The sequence below is a fragment of the Hyperoodon ampullatus genome (genome assembly GCF_949752795.1).
Source record: "Hyperoodon ampullatus genome assembly, chromosome: 15".
In the NCBI taxonomy this organism is placed as follows: Eukaryota; Metazoa; Chordata; class Mammalia; order Artiodactyla; family Ziphiidae; genus Hyperoodon; species Hyperoodon ampullatus.
In genome coordinates this window covers 1,322,773-1,337,475 of record NC_136928.1, presented here as the reverse complement: position 1 = coordinate 1,337,475, position 14,703 = coordinate 1,322,773, and the positions used below count along the sequence as shown (strand labels likewise).

Sequence of the window (14,703 nt, the reverse complement as noted above, 5' to 3'; positions counted from 1 at the left end):
TAAAGTATGAAATATAGTAGCGTTATTAAAATTAAAAAGTAATTATTGAAAAAAAACACGGACCGAAAGAACCCTGGGACATATGGTGGAAGCAAAGCTATACAGAGAGAATCTTACACAGAAGATTACACATACACATTCACAAAAAGAGAGCAGGGGGAAAAATCAAAAATCTTGCTCTCCAAGTCCACCTCCTCGATTTGGGATAATTCGTTGTAAAAAGAGGAAAAGGGCGAAAAGTCTGAAATCTTGCTAAGTCCACCTCCTTAATTTGAGATAATTCGTTGTAAAAAGAGGAAAAAAAAGGGGGGGAAAGTCTTAAATCTTGTCCTCAAGGTCCACTTCCTCAATTTGGGATGATTCGCTGTCCATTCATGCACTCCACAGACGCAGGGCACATCAAATGGACCGTGGAGCTTTAATCCGCTGCCTCGGAGGCTGCACAGAGAGATTTCCCTGTCTCTGCTCTCACAGCTCCCGGGTCTCAGCCTTGGACCTGGCCCCGCCTCTGCGCGTAGGTCGCCGGAGGGCGTCCGTTCTTCGCTCAGACAGGACGGGTTTAAAGGAGCCGCTGATTCGGGGGCTCTGGCTCACTCAGGCAGAGGGGAGGGAGGGGAATGCCCTCTCCTCGCGCACCAGGCAACAAAAGGGAAAAAAGTCTCTTGCCTCTCCGGTAGCTCCAGACCCTTTCCCCGGACTCCCTCCGGGCTAGCACTAACCCCTTCAGGGTCTCTTCCTGCCGCCAGCCCCAGACCTCTCCCTGCGCTCCGACTGAAAGCCGATACCCGAGCCTCAGCTCCCAGCCCCGCCCGCCCTGGCGGCCGAGCAGACAAGTCTCTCGGGCTGGTGTGTGCCTGAGGGCACCGATCCTCTGTGCCAAAATCTCTCTGCTTTGCCCTCCACACCCCTGTTGCTGTGCTCTCCTCCGCTACTCCGAAGCTTTCCCCCTCCGCCACCTGCAGTCTCCGCCCTCGAAGGGGCTTGTAGTGTGTAGAAACCTTCCCTCCTTCACGGCTCCCTCCCACTGGTGCAGGTCCTGTCCATATCCTATTGTCTCTGTTTATTCTTTTTTTCTTTTGACCTACCCAGGTATGTGGGGAGTTTCTTGCCTTTTGGGGGGTCTGAGGTCTTCTGTCAGCGTTCAGTAGGTGTTCTGTTGGAGTTGTTCCACGTGTAGATGAATTTCTGATGTATCTGTGGGGAGGAAGGTGATCTCCGCGTCTTACTCTTCCGCCATCTTCCTCCGGCTCTCTAGGCCCCGATTATTTATAGGCAAGTTCTATCAAAGTTTCAGGAGACTCTTTCCAGTCGGGGTCCAGCAAGGGTCCTCCTGTCTGGTTTCACTCGTGCCAGTAGAACGAGACCAAATTTGGTTCAGAAGCAAAGGAAAGTTTTGTTCTTTGATCAAAGAATGGAGAGGTGCAAGCTCTACCCCAGAGCGTTCGCTTTCTCAGACAGGCCGAGGCCGTAGCTGCTTTACGGGGATCCCCCATACAATATTTGTTCTTTTGTGTCTGGCTTATGTCTTCAAAATTCACTCGTGTTGTACCATGTATCAACATGTATCATCATTTCTTTCCTTTTTAAAGCTGAATAACATTCCATTGTATGTATATACCACATTTTGTTTAGCCATTCACCCGTAATGGACATTTGGGTTGTTTCTAGCTTTTGGTTATTGTAAATAAGCACATTTTAAAAAACATAAGTACGTAGCCCATTCATCCCATCCCCAAGATCCCTAACCAAAGCAACTCGATGCCAGTGGTTTTGGTTTGTGGTTCCAGAGCTAGTCTCTGAAAACGTAAGCATTTTAGATGCAAACAGCATCTTCATTTACACACTATTCTGAAACTTGTTTTTTTTTTTTTACTTGAAGTATAGTTGATTTACAGCGTTGTATTAGTTTCTGGTGTACAGCAAAGTGATTCAGATATATGTATATATGTATATATACATATATACATATTCTTTTTCGGATTCTTTTCTGTTACAGGTTAATACAAGATATTGAATATTGAAACCTGGACAGCTACATGTAAAAGAATGAAATTACAACATTCTCTAACACCATATACAAAATAAACTCAAAATGGATTAAATACGTAAATGTAGGGAGTTCCCTGGTGGCCTAGTGGTTAGGATTCCGGGCTTTCATTGCCGTGGACCTGGGTTCGATGATCCATGGTTGGGGAACTGAGATCCCGCAAGTGGTGTGGCAAAACAAAAACAAAACAAAACAAAACCCTAGGTGTAAGGCTGGATACTATAAAACTCCTAGAGGGAAACATAGGCAGAACACTCTTTCACATAAATTGAAGCAATATTTTTTTGGATATATCTCCTAGTAACTGGTAATGGAAACAAAAGCAAAAGTAAACAAATGGGACCTAATTAAACTTAAAAGCTTTTGCACAGCAAAGGAAACCGTGAACAAAACTAAAAGACAACCTACAGAATGGGAGACAATATTTGCAAACAATGGATTAATTCGCAAAATATACAAACAGCTTATATAGCTCAATATCAAAAAAACCAGACAACCCAATCAAAACATGGGCAGAAGACCTAAGTAGACATTTCTCCAAAGAAGACATAGCCAACAGGCATATGAAAAGATACACAATATCACTAATTATTAGAGAAAGGCAAATCAAGACTAGAGTGAGGTATCACCTCACACCAGTCAGAACGGCCATCATCAAAATGTCTACAAATAATAAATGCTGGGGGGAAGTCCCTGGCAGTCCAGTGGTTAGGACTCCACACTTCCACTGCAGGGGGCATGGGTTCGATCCCTGGCTGGGGAACTAAGATCCCACAAGCCACACAGTGTGTCAAAAAAATTAAAAATTAAAAAATAAATGCTGTGGAAGGTGTGGAGAAAAGGGAACCCCCTACACTGTTGGTGGGAATGTAAACTGGTGTAGCCACTATGGAGAACAGAATGGAGGTTTCTTAAAGAACTGAAAACAGAGTTACCATATGATCCAGCAGTCCCACTCCTGGGCATATATCTGGAAAAGATGAAAACTCTAATTTGAAAAGGTACATGCACTCCAATGTTCACTGCAGCACTATTTACAGTAGGCAAGACATGGAAGCAACCTAAGTGTCCATTGACAGATTAACGGATAAAGAAAATGTGGTATATATATACCACAGAATATTACTCAGCCGTAAAAAGGATGAAATAATGCCATTCACACCAACATGGATGGATGCAGAGATTATCATACTAAGTGAAGTAAGTCAGACAGAGGAAGACAAATATCATATGATATCACTTATATGTGGAATCTAAAAAAAATGATACAAATGAACTTATTTACAGAACAGAAACAGACTCACAGACTTCAAAAACAAATTTATGGTTACCAAAGGGGAAAGGTTGGGGGGAGGGAGACAGTAGGAGTTTGGGATTAATGTATACACACGACTGTATATAAAATAGATAATCAAGCAAGACCTACTGTATAGCACAGGGAACTCTACTCAATATTCTGTAATAAATGTTACGGGAAAAGAATCTGAAAAAGAATGGATATATGTATATGTATAGCTGAATCACTTTGTTGTACACCGGAAACTAACACAACATTGTAAATCAACTTTACTCCAATATAAAATAAAAAATTTTTTAATTAAATAGATAAACAGTAAGGACCTACTGTACAGCACAGGGAAATATATTCAACATCTTATAATAATCTATAATGGTAAAGAATTTTAAAAATTATATATATATATATATATATGTGTGTGTGTGTGTGTGTGTATGTAACTGAATCACTTTGCTTTACACCTGAAACATTTTAAATCAACTGTACTTCTACTGAAGTTTAAAAACAATGAAGGTACAATAAAGACATTTCAAACAACACTGAAGAAGTTTGCTATCACTAAATCCTGTATTAGTAGTCTACTGCTGCATAACAAAATTATTACAAACTCATTGGCTTAAAAGAAAACATGTATTATCTCACAGTTTCTATGGGTAACGAGTCTGGGTACAGATTAGCTGGGTCCTCTGCTCAGGATCTCACCAGGCCAAAATCAAGGTGTCACCCAGGGCTGCAATCGCATCTGAGCTCCAGGTCCTCTTCTAAGCTCACTGGTTATTGGCAAAATTCAGCTCCTTTCAACTGTAGAACCGAAGCCTCAACTACTAGAGTCCATGTGGCCTTCTCCACAATGTGGCAGTTTGCTTCTTCATGATAAACAGGAGAATCTCTCTGACTTCTAAGAAGGCCTGAACCCTTTTAAACGGCTCACCTGATTAGGCCAGATCCACCCAAAATAACCTCCCCTTTGATTATCTCAAAGCCAATTGGTTACTTGAGTCTTTAACCCGCCAACCTATCTAAAATTTCAAACTGGGCCCCTTATCATGGCACTCCTTCTTTCCTTTCTTGCTTCACTTGTGTCCATAGCACTCATATGAGTGTTATGTAATTTTACCATATATTTTTGTTTATTATCTCTCTTACTCCACTAGAATATACACTTCTTGAATTCATGGATGTTTATCTGTTTTACTCATCACTGTAGAACAATGCCTAGATCAGTTGACACTCCATTAATTTATTCATTTAATAAATTAAATTCATTAAATTTAAGATCATTTAATGAATAAATTAATGAATGACACAGACCGTGGAAAGCTTTGAGGAACTCAAATGTAGAAAGATGTAATTTAAAGATGTGAAGAAAAGTATGGTAGACGAATAAATATTGTTCAGTCACACGCACACAAAGCCAAATGGTTATAGACTTTAATTACATCAGCAAATCCCATTAACCCAATATATAACATAATCACAGAAGTAAAATTCTATCATGTTCATGAGATCTGCTCACACCCAGGGGGAAGAGATTATAGAGAATGTGTACACAAGTGGGTAGGGATCTTGGGAGCCATCTTAGAATTCTGTCTACCACAAATCCTCGTGAAAGGAACTTCTAAAGGATGTACTTCAGGGTAGAAGGAAAATAATCCCAGATGGAAGATCTGAGACACAAGAAAGAAGAGTGAGCAAAGAAAATACTAAACATATGGAAATACTAAAATACTAAAACATATGGAAATACTAAAATACTAAAACAAAGAAAATACCAAACTAAACACATTTACATACTAAACATAAATCCATACAAATATCAACTATTTAAAATAACAAAATATCTGATTTGTGAAATTAATGAAATAACAATATAATTAAATTATTGGGTTACAAAAGCATATGAATTCAAAGAGAATGAGTAATGTTAAAGAACTCTAAGCTCTATGTATTGTTTGAAAGAAGAATAAAGATATTGATTAAAGCTGTTAAATAAATATGCAGGGACTTCCTTGGTGGTCCAGTGGTTAAGACCCCAGGCTCCCACATGTGGCACGGCCAATAAAATAAAATAAAATAAATAAATATGCAGGTTAAGGGACTTCCCTGGTAGTCCAGTGGTTAAGAATCCGCTTTCCAATGCAGGAGACACGGGTTCGATCCCTGGTTGGGGAACTAAGATCCCACACGACACAGGGCAACTAAGCCCTCACGCTGCAACCACAGAGTCTGTGCTCTACAACTAGAGAAGCCCATGTGCTGCAACAAAAACCCAGCACAGCCAAAAAAAATATATATATATATACAGGTTAAAAATTTTAGACTAACCACTAAAGAACAGAAGTAGATTGTGTATTAGAGAGGGAGTTTAACAATGGAAAACTCGGGACTTCCCTGTGTCCAGTGGTTAAGACTCCACACTTCCACTGTAGGGGCCGCAGGTTTGATTCCTGGTTGGAGTAGCAAGATCCTGTGCACAGCGCAGCCAAAATAAAGGAAAAGTCATCCCACTGCACTCTAAGGTGCTCCCAACCAACCTCCTCTCCTTTATTCAGGGTCAGACCTGTACCACAGTCCAGTGGATCGCCCTGCTTCTTCCCCACTTTCTCTCACAGCCATTTGCCCTAGCGAGTTTCTTGTACCTTTAATCCTCGATTAATTGGCATCTGTTTCTCGTATAATGTCCCTAGACTAACACAAATTCCCAATGTATTTTATAAAATGAATCTATCCATGACAGCAAAACCAGACAATGGCAATATAAATAAGGAAAAGTACAGTACAGGCCAATCTCATTTATGAATAAACAGTTCCAAGCAAAAACATGAGTATACTAAATTTAGCCATGAATACAAAATTAACACTCTGACAAAGTTGGTTTAAATGCAAGTTTGGTTTAATACTAGAAAATCAATTAAGGTCTAAGAAAAGAAATAAAATTTATAATAGTTGAAAGAGAAGAAATAAATGTTATTATTCCCAGATGGTGTGATTTTCTATGTGGAAAAACCAAAAGGCTACAGATAACTTGTCAGAATTAGATAACTTAATAAAGTTGCTTGACGTATGATTAATACACAAATTTTAAAATACCATTTGCAATAGCATAAAAAGTAAGGTATCTGGAATTAAATATAATAAAACTTGTGCAAGATCTTTCTGGGTAAAATTATTCAAAATTTTATAAAGATATTAAGAAGATTTAAATAGACAAAAGTACACTTTGCTCATGTTTAGAACTCATTATCATAAAAATTTCAATCCCCCAAGTAGATGTAGTGCAATCCCAACAAGGTTTGTGTATGTGAAATTTGAAAAGCTGATTCCAAACTTTATGTAGATTTAAAAGAAGCAATGCACTCTCACTCTCAGAATTCACCGACCTTATTGCATGACTCAGCACCCAGGAGCAGCTGGTTGATAGAAAGGTGGAATGGTTACCTGTAGGCTCAGTTACAGTACCAGCTGGGAGACAACACCCTATGAAGTTGGGATGCTGTCCTACAGGATGTGGCATATGCCTTAATCCAGAGGACACTATGTGGTACCGTCTCCCCCAAGGCCAGGAACCAGGAGGTACAGGTAGAAGTTTCCCCTCTTACTGGTACATCTAATACCCACCGAAAGGAGTCTTACTCCCCATCACCACAGCATGGGACTCGGTGGGTTTGGAGATCCTAGTGCCCAAGACATGAATACTTCTATCAAAGTACTAGCAGTAAAGTAGAAGCTGAAACTGTCCTCTGGCTGATCTGAGTTCTCACGCCCCTGAACCAACAGAAAGAGGAAGTGGTCACTATACTGGACAAAGAGATTGATCCTTGGAGCCAGCAAACAGAAGGCATAATCAGAGTGAGGGCTGGGAGTCAAGGAGAGGGTGGCTAGTTAGGGCAGGAGTCACAGAAGTTCAGTCCACCTTGTCTAGGTTTGTTAGTCGGACTGAGGTATTCCAGAGGCTTTGGGCCACATGACAATCCCGAGCAGCTTCAGGGGGAAGAGTTATCACACAGGAACTGTTAAAATGTTTTCCAGAAATGCCATCCAGCTCCTTTGCCAAGCACAGGTAGAGGACTGGGATTGCACCTTGTCTGCTATCCTGTAGAGACACGGGGGAGGACGAGGAGTGAAGGGCCCTCAGCAGCAGAGCCCTGGCCCACCGTCCACTACCCACCTTAAAGAAGAAGCTGAGGAGCCAGAAGAGGATGAGATACGGCCAAGAGAAGTGCCTCATGATCTTCGTGGATACAACACCTGGGTCCACAGAGTTCACAGTCACACCTGGGAGGGCGAGACACGTGTCGTACAAGGGGAAGTGAGAGGAGGATGGTGGGAAGAAGGGGTCAAGTGTGGTCCTGCAATGTGCAGTGCGGGGAGGGGGGGTCCTTCCAGAGCTGTCGGGCAGAGGTGACAAGAGACCTGGGGGTGGTGCCAGGGAAGTCAGCGTTTAGTACCGTACATGAACGGTGATTCCTGAGCCAGTAAGGAGACATAAGTATTTGAAAGTGTTGGGTGAGCTTGAGGGGGAACATGATGGATGATGTTGGAGGAGAGGGAAGTCGTAGGTGATGGGAGAGTTGGAAAAGGACGAAAGGAGATACGAAGATGGGGTGGAGAGAAACACAGGGTGCACAGATGGTAACTGGAGGAGGCTAACAGCTGGCTTGGGGGCTGTTGGGCGTGTTATATGGCCAGAATATATTGGAACGAGATGGGAAGTGTTGCGAGGTAGTGCTGGGAGTGGAGGAGGAGGGCGTGTCAGAGGCACTTACCTGTGCCTTGCAGTCTCTGGGCAAGCTTCCCAGTGAACGAGGCCAAAAGAAGTTTGCTGCAGTCATAGTTCTGGTTGAAGGCCAAAGGTCTACCAGCCCCTATCAGATGTTCCTCATCAACGTACCCATGTGCTTGCCGGAAGGAAGACACATTCACTACCCGGGCTGACCCTGCCCGCCGAAGGGCCTCTGGGTAGAGAGAGGACCACACACCTTCAATCCAAGTCCTAGAGTAAATTCCCATGCCCACTCCCCAACCTGCTTCTCCATGAGACTCCAGGAGGACAGGGACCATCCCAGGCTTTCAGGAGAGAGTCGGTGGGTCCCCATGCAGGCGCCCAGGCGAGGCACGGCGTAATGTGAACTGAGACATCGTTTTTATTAGCTGTTTTCCTAATGCCCTTCCTCTTGTTTTATTTTAGTGGGTTTTTTTTTTTTTTCGCCTAAAGTAAAAGAGGAGTTTTGCCTTTTCTTTCACTTGACAGCTGGAGCTAATTTAATTAATCCTTGTTTATATTTTTATCTTGCTGATGGCTAAGAAGGGGAAGGAGAGGCTGGACATTGCTGTGAAAACTGTCTTTCACACATTCATACATTCATTCTTCTACATATTCATTCCACAGATATCCACTAGGCCCCTGTATTACGGCAGACACCACGCTAGGTGCTAAGGACATATGGGTGCTAGGTTTAGGGGAAAAGAAATGTGTGCAGAAATATTGGGAAGGTGTGTTGTTTTGTTTTTAATTTTAACTATCTTCCAAAAGAGTGAAAGTAAAATTACTATCAATAGAACAGGTACAAGTAAATCTTAAAATAAAAAAGAGTTCCTAACTATCCAAAAAAAAAAGTCTGGATTATACAAAGTATCAAAAGTTGTAGGACTTCCCTGGTGGCGCAGTGGTTAAGAATCCGCCTGCCGATGCAGGGGGACACGGGTTTGAGCCCTGGTCGAGGAAGATCCCACATGCTGCGGAGCAACTAAGCCCATGCGCCACAACTACTGAGCCTACGCTCTAGAGCCTGTGAGCCACAACTACTGAGCCTGTGTGCCACAACTACTGAAGCCCGCGCACCTAGAGCCAGTGCTCCGCAACAAAGAGAAGCCACCGCACTGAGAAGACCATGCATTGCAACGAAGAGCAGCCCCCTCTCACCACAACTAGAGAAAGCCTGTGCGTAGCAATGAAGACCCAATGCAGCCAAAATAAATAAATAAATACAATTATTGAAAAAAATTGTAGTTGTCACATATGAGTTTACTTATTGTTTCAAAATGCTAAAACTATTTTGAGCCTCCGTTTAAATGAAGAATCACAAATGCAAACTAGAGCAGGAGGTATTTAGCCAAAATTTGTTGGAGAGAAGATTATTCTTAAAGAGGACAGCAAACTCCAAACTTGCAGACATAGTGACATGAAGACCAAAGGGGCTCACAACCTAGTTGGAGACTGATCTTCATGCAGCAGCATCAGTGTGGGAACAGAGATGCGTACAGGGACTAAGGGAGTCCTGTAAATGGGGACGGCTGGGGGAGGCAGAGGTGTCGGGGCAGGACCCACAGCACGAGTGATATCTGTGCTGTGTGTTGGCAGCTGAGTTAAGTTAGACAGGCTAACGAGATGGGAAAGGATATTCCAGATAGAGGGAAGTACATGTGCAAAAGCACAGCCAGAATTAAAAAACAGAGTGTGGCCCAAGAGATACAGATTGTCTGGCTGGAGACAAGGGTGTGGGTTTGGGAAAGGCAAAGGTGAGACTCTCAGCCTGCAGAGGGTCTTCTAAGTGGAGAGAAGCAGCTTAGTTTATTATATAAAGGACAGAGTTCCTTCAAAGGATTTGAAGCAAGAAAGTGACATGATGAAAGGTGATTTCCTAGAAGTGGCAGAAGGGAGAACAGATTAGAGGAGGGAAGATGGGAGAGAGGCAGTGGAAGAGACTGTTACTAAGCAAGGTACAGACAGGGTGTTGTAGCATGTTATAATTTTTGGAAAGGGGAGAAATATTTATACTTACAAATGCATAGGCTTTGGCCTTGCTCCTTGTCCACTTTCCAGTTGGGGCTAATTTAATCACCCACTAAAGGGTACATGAGACCTGGCAATAGTAGTTGCCCCCCAGGAGGGGACTGGTTAGCTGATTTTCCAGGAGAGGAGGAGACTTTTTCTTTCTTTCTGTCTGTCTTTTTTGTTTTTCTACTGCATACCCTTTTGTACTTTGGACATGTATTACCTGACCGAAAAATTAATTTTCTTTTAAAGAGGCTATTAGACAAGCCAAAGAAAATGTTAGGGAGAATGTGCCTGTCACCCAGTCCCTCCCCTCCCTAGGAAGAATACAAACCTCCTTAATTCTCGTAGCCTAATACCACCCTCAAGAAGCTTTTGTTGAGATGACTGACTCTACTAGTCTGGCTAGAACTCAGAGTTGGGGGAAAGAGAGGTGGGATGTAGATCTTACATCCTCTTGCTGGTTGTATTTGGGGCTGACTGATTCCATTACCAGCCTCCGAATCCTGACTGTTGCCAGGTGGGTTCCCTGCTGTGTACAGCAAAAATATACTGGGTCATTACTCAGCAAGCATCTGGGTGCCAAGGGAAAGGAGATGACCAAGGGAGACAGTAAGCACAAAAATGCCAGGGGAATGGAAAAGTGGAGGTGGCACAGAAGGTAAGCACCCATCCTTCCTTACCTTGGAGCAGATTTGTGAGCAGAAAGGGCCCAGTGTAGTTGGTGGCAAAGGTGAGATCAAGGCCCTCTGGGGTAAGTGTGGTGGGGAATCCTGGGAGGAGATGAAAATATAGGTGGTGGGTGATGGAGTGAGGACCCTGAGGGAGACAAAGTCTGCAGAGGACATATTGGGTTCCGTAGAAATGCCACAGGAGCATGGATGTGTTGAGATGGGGGCAATGAAGTTTGAGGCTATAACTTAAGGTAGGCTTCTTAGGATAGTGTCTGAATTATAGCGTTTCCATGGTATGTACAGGTTAGGCTTGGAGGATGCCTGTTTTGGGGTCCCTGAGCTAGAAAGGAGGTTCCTGAAATGTGCTTAGGGGAAGCAATCAAGGCACATACCACAGACTGCAGCGTTGTTAACCAGTAGATGTATCTTAGGATACTCCTGCAGAAGCCACTGAGCAAAGCTTCGGATGGAGTTCATAGAGCTCAGGTCCACCTCACCAAGCAGGAGGCGGTTGCTCTTTGACGCTGCTTGTATCTCGGCCAGGGCTCGCTGTCCACGCACTCGGCTACGGCAGGCCAGGATCACACGTGCCCCGCGGCGGGCCAGCTCCTGGGACACGGCCTTCCCGATGCCTGTGGGAGGGCAGCTTCAGAGTATGCCAGTCTGGCGAGTGACTAAAGGGCAATGTGGTGGTGGGGGGTGCAGGGGGAGACAAGTGTTCTGACAGTGGGCGCTGGTCCTCCTCCCTGCCCTCCCTGTTGGGGCTGTTGGAGGCTGAGGCCCTTGGTGAAGTGACAGGGCAGGAGGAGAACTCACCACTGTTGGCCCCAGTCACCACTGCTATCTTCCCAGTCAAATCCGTGGAGCAGCATTGGAGGTCCCAAGGATACAACTTACGCCAGACCTGCACACTTAGTCTAAGCAGGAGGACCAGAATGAGGAACACAGAGCCAGGACCCCAGCCTGGGCTGCTGAGTAGAGACCACAGTGACATAGCAGAGAAGTCTGGTCTGCCGCTGGAAGTGCTGCCCATGGGAGGGCGGGGAGGGACTAGTCAAAGCTGAATAGGACTAGGCACGAGGTTGGTGTGGAGCATAAGGCGCAAAATTTAAGGAGGCACTCACTCGTGGGTGTGCTTGAGCATCCCGTTTGAAACGGAGAGTGAATTCCTCCTTTAACTGTTTTCCCTGGCTATCTGATTGCCTCACCCCATTGCTGGTCCAAGTCAAAGATCAAGAGAGTCCAGGTTTCCCTAAACCCTGCATAGGCTCAAATGTGTCTCCAAGGGAAACTTGGATTTGCACTCTAAGATGAACTGACAGGGCTCCAGGGACTGGAAATGAAACTCCTCATGTCTCAAATCACTCTGCGCTTACGTGGGGCCATCCTCTGCTTCCCCTACTGGAAGGAGACTCTCATAAGTTCTCCAAACTGAGGCAGACCCCACTTGGAACCCTTATGTCTGCTCCTTCGTGGGGATGGGGATGGTTCTCCAGAATGCCTCTGCTGGGGAGCCACCTTGGCCCTAAAGCAGGGTCTCCTAAGGGTGTAATGGGATTACTCCCTGGAGCCAGTGTTCTGTATTCTTCTAGACCACTCCAGTTCACCACAGCACACGCTTGGAAGAAACTGACAGACATCAGGCCAGTACTTAAGGCAACTCAGGTGTTTATTTCTGGCAAGCAGACAGAAGGAAGGTGGGTTTCACACTGCCTGAGGTCCAGGGCTCAGAATGGGGCAGGTGCTTGGAGGGGAGTGACCACATTTGGGGGGTTGAGCTCTTCATTAGCTGTGCCACGGTCACCCGGGGCTTTGGGGCGCCTGTGTGGATGGAGGAGAGGTGCCACCTTCTTTGTCCTCCTTTTGAGGGTCAGCAGAGCTGAGCAGCACCTGGGGGGCTGGGTTCCACATGCTCACACCAGGAGCCAGCTTCAGTGCTTCCGGCAGCAACACGGGCTTCCCCATCACCTGGGACGTGGCCTCGAGAACTCGGGGCACGGGATGAAGCCACTTGTGAGGATCCTGGCTCTCCCTGTCCCCAGGGTCCAGGCCCTGAAGAGGTACGCGGGTGCGGCCAGCCCACAGCTCACCCAGCAACTCGGATCCCCGCTCCCAGCCGCTGGGCCACTTGGCACCCGGCCAGAGTCTGGGGCTGGGGCTGCGGGCCACGTCGGGGCGCGCCGGGTGTGTGGCGAGAAAACGGAGCCCGGGACTGGCGAAGGGCCCCTTTGAACCAAAACCCGGCGACGGTAGGCCTAAACTTAGAGCAGGGAATTGGAGGCTGGGGCCGGGGCCCAAGGCTCGGAAAGGAACGCCAGGCGGGATAGGGAAGAACACTGACGGGGAGACGCGGACGCTGGGGGCGGAGGCTTGCGGTCCGGCTGGGGCCTCGGTCTCCTCGCCCCGCTGGCGCCCGCGGTAGGCTTCCAGGGGGCGCGCCTCGGAGTCTGGGACCAGAACCTCCGCCAGAGGGCGCACCCAGCGGCGCGGCAGCCGCGCTGGGTCCAGGCGCGCCATCGCCGCCTCGCGGCCCATTCTGTAGTGCAGCGCGCTGGACCGCGCATCGGCGCGCCCGGGCTGCTGCGGCTGGAACCCCCCGGAGGGGCTGAGCGTGGTGGGGCCGCCCGCAGAGGGGCCGGACACCGACACGACCGAGGGGGTGCGGGGCACCTTCTCCTCCTTGAGCTCCGGCCGGTCTCCAGCCGCTTGCGGCCGCGGCGGGGAATAGTAGAGGTCCTCGAGCGAGAACTGAGAGCTGAGGGGCTGTGCCCTCTCGACAGAGGCCTGAGGGCTGGCTACCAAGGACAGCTCCAGAGAAGGGTGCGGACTGCCGGCGGGCGCCATCTCTCCCGACGGTTGGCTGCTCGCGTTCAAGGATCCGACTGCAAACAGGTGGCCCCTCGCCTGGTCGTCCAGTTTCTCTAAAGGACCCCTGGGCCCTGTCTCCTGAAACAGGACCGGGGTGGGTAGGGGGCCCGGGGTGACTCTCAGTTCAGGAGGACGCTCCCAAGAGTCCATCCGCTCCTGAGAGCCTGTATCCATCCACAATCTTCCTAAAGGGATCTGGTCCACGTTCTCTTGGTCCTGGGGAAATGCGCCAAGGTGGACGTGAGGGGTGAGTGGGGAGACGTCAGAAAGGGTAGAGAGGAGGTCGGAGCAGTCCCGTGAGGCCCTGAGGAGAGCGAAGACGCGGCGGGGGCGGCGGTGACAGCTGGGAGGTAGCTGGGGGTTGAGCTTACTTCGCCTTGGAAGGTCTCCTCCGGCCCCACCGAGGTCAGCGCGTGCAGCACGGGCACGGATCCCTGAGCCCAGGCGTCCGTCGTGCAAGACAAGGGTTCCTCGTCCTCGCCCCATGTGGGGTCCCCTGCCACTGCAGATTCTCCCTCGTCCCTGGCCAGGAAGCGCCACTCGGTGATCTGCAGCATGGCTTCCCGTGCCTGGCTGATGGTGAATGGAATGCACTGCAGAGGCGAGAAAGGGTCTCAGCCCGGCAGGGAGGGGTCAGGGAGAGGGGAGATGGGTCTGGAGAACAAGGATCCAGGCCCACCTGTTGGGTCAGGTAGACTTTAAAGGCAGAGTCCATGACTCGGGCCAGCAGATCAGCCAAGATGTCCCCCACCACTTCCTCGCCCTCTTCGAGAGCCGTGAGCGCCATCCACTCGGCCTCAGTGAGCCGCCCAGGCACGATGTCCACCTGCGGCACCGGAACCGTAGGCGGCCGCGCCTTTTCCGCCTTGGATCGGGTCACCCCGCGGTCTCGGACCTGCCTCTGTGGGAAAGGAACAGGGCAATCAGGGCGGGAAACCGAGCAGTGGAGAAGCAGTTATGGGCTAGGAGGAAGCTTCCTCAAGTTGTCTAGTAGGAAAGAAAGTGTTGAGAGAGGGATAGTTTACTAAGAGACTACTATGTG

At 47.4% G+C, this 14,703-nt stretch overlaps 2 protein-coding genes across 2 annotated transcripts; both read right to left on the bottom strand.

Annotated features, from left to right (window-relative positions):
* Positions 1-7,248: 7,248 nt before the first annotated feature.
* Positions 7,249-11,787, bottom strand: LOC307064447 (retinol dehydrogenase 12-like; the record flags this gene model as incomplete). The annotated part of the gene is made up of 6 exons (XM_079720985.1): positions 7,249-7,437; positions 7,513-7,619; positions 8,111-8,299; positions 10,803-10,892; positions 11,186-11,425; positions 11,610-11,787. 6 exons carry the CDS (start codon positions 11,785-11,787, stop codon positions 7,249-7,251), a joined length of 993 nt encoding a protein of 330 aa, XP_079577111.1.
* A 770-nt stretch (positions 11,788-12,557) lies between these two features.
* On the bottom strand, positions 12,558-14,233 carry LOC307064412 (uncharacterized protein C2orf81). The gene is made up of 2 exons (XM_079720942.1): positions 14,033-14,233; positions 12,558-13,877 (listed from the first exon to the last, which is right to left on the bottom strand). Exons 1-2 carry the CDS (start codon positions 14,216-14,218, stop codon positions 12,594-12,596), a joined length of 1,470 nt encoding a protein of 489 aa, XP_079577068.1. The 5' UTR covers positions 14,219-14,233; the 3' UTR covers positions 12,558-12,593.
* Positions 14,234-14,703: the final 470 nt, after the last annotated feature.